Below are 3,343 nucleotides of genomic sequence, written 5' to 3' on the forward strand. Positions count from 1 at the left end.
TAGCATAAATAAATTTAAAGTATAATACGGTTTGGAAATGTCATTTCTTTTGAGGCAACATCGCCACCTCGTGGCCGCAGTGAAAACTACATGCAACTAAATGAATGGGCATCCCATACACAGACCCCAGGACGCCTACTGATGTGGCTGAGCCTGATGGGATTAGTACTCCACAATTTGGGGAATTTGTTTTATTATTATCTCCGTACCGCACTTTTACACATCAGATCAGGTTTTTTGCTTGCGTTCTCAGTTTATTTGTAAGAAAGAACAAAAGTAATAATTTTGAGCTTTTGTAACATTTTTCACAGAATCCCCTCCACCCCCAGCTATTAAAAGAGAAAAATAACACCAGTCCGAGATCGGAACCTGTGGATTTCCCACTAAATTTAACGGAAGACACCGAAAGGGCCCGTCTTCCAGTCCCGGATGGGGTTAGGGAGCCCGTTACACGGGTCGGAACTTCATTTCGGTGATCTTGTAGGAGTAGTAGTCGCCTTTTCCGGTTTCCCAGATAATGCCGTCGGCGTAGCTCGTGTGCGAGCCCCTCAGGTAGAGACCGTTGAGGTTGGCGTTGTGACAGCTCCCGTACCACCAGGCGCCTTTAAAACTTGTGGCACAATTAAGGTCATAAATGTCATTATCCTGGTCTTTGGTTGTGAACGGTCGGTCGTTGTGGTAACCAAGAGAGTCTCCTACGTGTAAAAGAAAAAAAGACAATTAAATCATATAATACTATTACTATATATCAAACATATTATTATTATTATCATTAATAACCATCATTATCATTATTAATAAAAAAATATCAAAATATTATTATTATAAACCATCATTATCTTTATTAATAATAAAAAATAATCATAATATCAAACATAGTAGTAGTAGTAGTATTAAATAATAACCATCATCATTATTAATAATCATATCAAACATATTAGTAGTAATAGTATTATCATTAATAACCATCATTATCATTATTAAAAATAAAGAATAATATCAAAACTATTATTATTAATATAATTATCATTAATAAAAAATAAACATATCAAAATTTGTATTATTACAAAATAATCATTTCACAATTATTATAAAAATATTATCAAAATATCAAAATTATTATGAATATAATTAATAATGTAATAATAATAATATAAAACATTATTATGTTATTATTATATATTTTATATAATAATAATGTTTTTTATGATATATAATGGATATCGGCTCGGTGGTCTCAGGGTGGGAGGGCAGCGGATTTCTTGATTATCTAAAGAATCCGTCGTTGAACCGGGTGTGAAATGAATAAATACCCGCGCTGCCTCCGGTAAAAGCCCCCAGAGTTAGTTTGTACTTCTCATCCTCTGCTGAAATTTTGAACGAGGCGTACGTTGCAAACGTGGACTTATTGTCGAAATCGGTGAGGTCGACGCGGAGCTGACACGTTCCTGGACGTTCGAGGAGAAAAAACAACAAATCAGACAATTCACCTGCATGAATCCGAGAACTGGATTAGAAAAACGGCATTTATTTCTGGAATATTAACTTTTTTCTTTGTTACAGAGGAGAAAATCGTTCCAAATCTCTGCGAATGTTGTGTTTCCACGAGGCGAAAAATAAAGACTCACCGGAAGACGTCAGTTTATGAATATTATCGTTTCCCAACCAAAACTCGGTCAGCTGACTCCCAAACCCTCGCTTATAGGAGTTCCAATCTCTTAAAAAGTCCACAGTTCCGTCCCATCGCCTTTGAAACACCTGTTGGGGCAAAAAAGACAAATTACCCCCCTGTGGGAAATCCTGCCCTACCCAATCGTCTGGCCAGAAGATGATTAACGTGGGTCGGTGGCTATTAAGTAACACGATAGCCCAGGTGGCCACGTCAGAACTTTACACGCTCGCATTGTCTCCTGGCTGACCAAGTCTTCTCTCCAAACCTGCTTCATGTAGACGGCCGGCCAGGTGACCCCCAGCTGCCGGTAGAAGACGTGGCCTGGGGGGACCGGTATTTTATAAAAGATACAAAGTAACAGAAGAAATGGCGTCTTTTGTTACTCACAATCCACCCCCCTCCGTCGGTGTCCATGTCGCACAGGACCATGAGGGGCTTTTGGCCGTCGGGGTAGATGTTATACCAGCGCTCAGGAATTCTCCTCGCTCCAGCAGTTCTTGCAGTTCCTCGGAGCTGAAAATCACGGAAAGTTCTCAGAATCTACAGATTTCCTGCGTTACGATAGAAAGTTCCGGATTTCGTATATTTTTTTACTCACCGTACATCAGCTCTGGGGTCCTGCATCTCCTTTCTCTCCTGGTGGGAGATACAGCGGTCAGTTTGTACAACCTGTTTGGGTGGTCTTTGGGTTTTTTTTGGCCATAAATGAAAGATTTTTTGTTTTTTTTAGGTTTTGGCCATAAAATGAAAGATTTCGCATTTATCTCGGTATTCACAACGCATCCGTTGATCTTTGATTTCGAGGGCCGGTTTAAACGACCGGATTAGAAGACGAGGTCGCCTACCACGCGAGTTTTGGGAACAGCCTTGGTTGAAATTTTGATCAATAAGAACAAACCTTTCTCTCCCGCTGGTCCAACTTTTCCTGGTAAACCATCAAGCCCTTTTCACCTAATAATAATAGTAATAATAATCATAACAATAAAAACAAATACAAATTAATAATAAAATATAAAAAGAATCAAATATAATAATAATATTATTATTAATAATAACAATAATAATAATAAAATAACAGTAAACAAATAAAATATAACAAAAACAATAATAGTAACAAATAATAAAATATAATAACAAATAAAATATAACAACAATAGTATTATAAATAATAATGACAACAATAATAATAAAATATAATATCAATAAACATGTTAATAATGAAATATAACAACAATAGCAAATAAACATTAATAATACTGATAATAATAATTCATCTATGAGAGGAAGCTTCACCTTTCTCCCCGGGGGCTCCTTTTGGCCCAGGGGGGCCGGCTGCTCCGGGACAGCCGCGGAGGACGGTCAGCTTGTCTCCAGAGTCTCCGATACCCAAAACCTTTACTTCTGTGGGGAACAAAATGTACGCCCGAGAAAATATGTTTACAGCAACGCTTTGTCCGTCCGTTTAATATTTTACTGAGAGGGTGGTAGATAAGTGGAGCAGCATTCCAGCAGAAGTGGTAGAGGCTAATACAGTGAGGGAATTTAAACATGCATGGGATAGGGTTATGACTTTATGTGAGTTTCCTGCTCCTCTCCTTTGTGCCGGGGACCCTGCTGAGGGTATAAATAATACACACACACTGGGGTAAGTAAATTGAATAGACCCCCTTT

At 38.1% G+C, this 3,343-nt stretch overlaps 1 protein-coding gene across 1 annotated transcript; it reads right to left on the bottom strand.

Moving 5' to 3' along the window:
• Window positions 1–447: 447 nt before the first annotated feature.
• On the bottom strand, window positions 448–2,086 carry LOC149271870 (ficolin-2-like). The gene is made up of 4 exons (XM_089507051.1): window positions 2,060–2,086; window positions 1,629–1,758; window positions 1,314–1,448; window positions 448–695 (listed from the first exon to the last, which is right to left on the bottom strand). The coding sequence occupies exons 1-4, from the start codon at window positions 2,084–2,086 to the stop codon at window positions 448–450; spliced, it is 540 nt and encodes a 179-aa protein (XP_089363177.1).
• Window positions 2,087–3,343: the final 1,257 nt, after the last annotated feature.

Source organism: Sceloporus occidentalis, unplaced genomic scaffold (genome assembly GCF_023333645.1).
Source record: "Sceloporus occidentalis isolate IW3139 unplaced genomic scaffold, rSceOcc1.0.p SCAF_455, whole genome shotgun sequence".
NCBI lineage: Eukaryota > Metazoa > Chordata > Lepidosauria > Squamata > Phrynosomatidae > Sceloporus > Sceloporus occidentalis.

What these genes read in the sequence shown, in the direction of transcription:
- LOC149271870 (XM_089507051.1), bottom strand. Translation starts at nt 2,086, where the DNA reads ATGGACACCGACGGAGGGGGGTGGATT. An exon ending in CCGACGGAGGGGGGTGGATT is followed by an intron (nt 1,759 to 2,059) that starts GTGAGTAACAAA and finishes TTGCCCCAACAG; the next exon opens with GTGTTTCAAAGGCGATGGGA. An exon ending in TTTTACCGGAGGCAGCGCGG is followed by an intron (nt 696 to 1,313) that starts GTATTTATTCAT and finishes TTTTACACGTAG; the next exon opens with GAGACTCTCTTGGTTACCAC.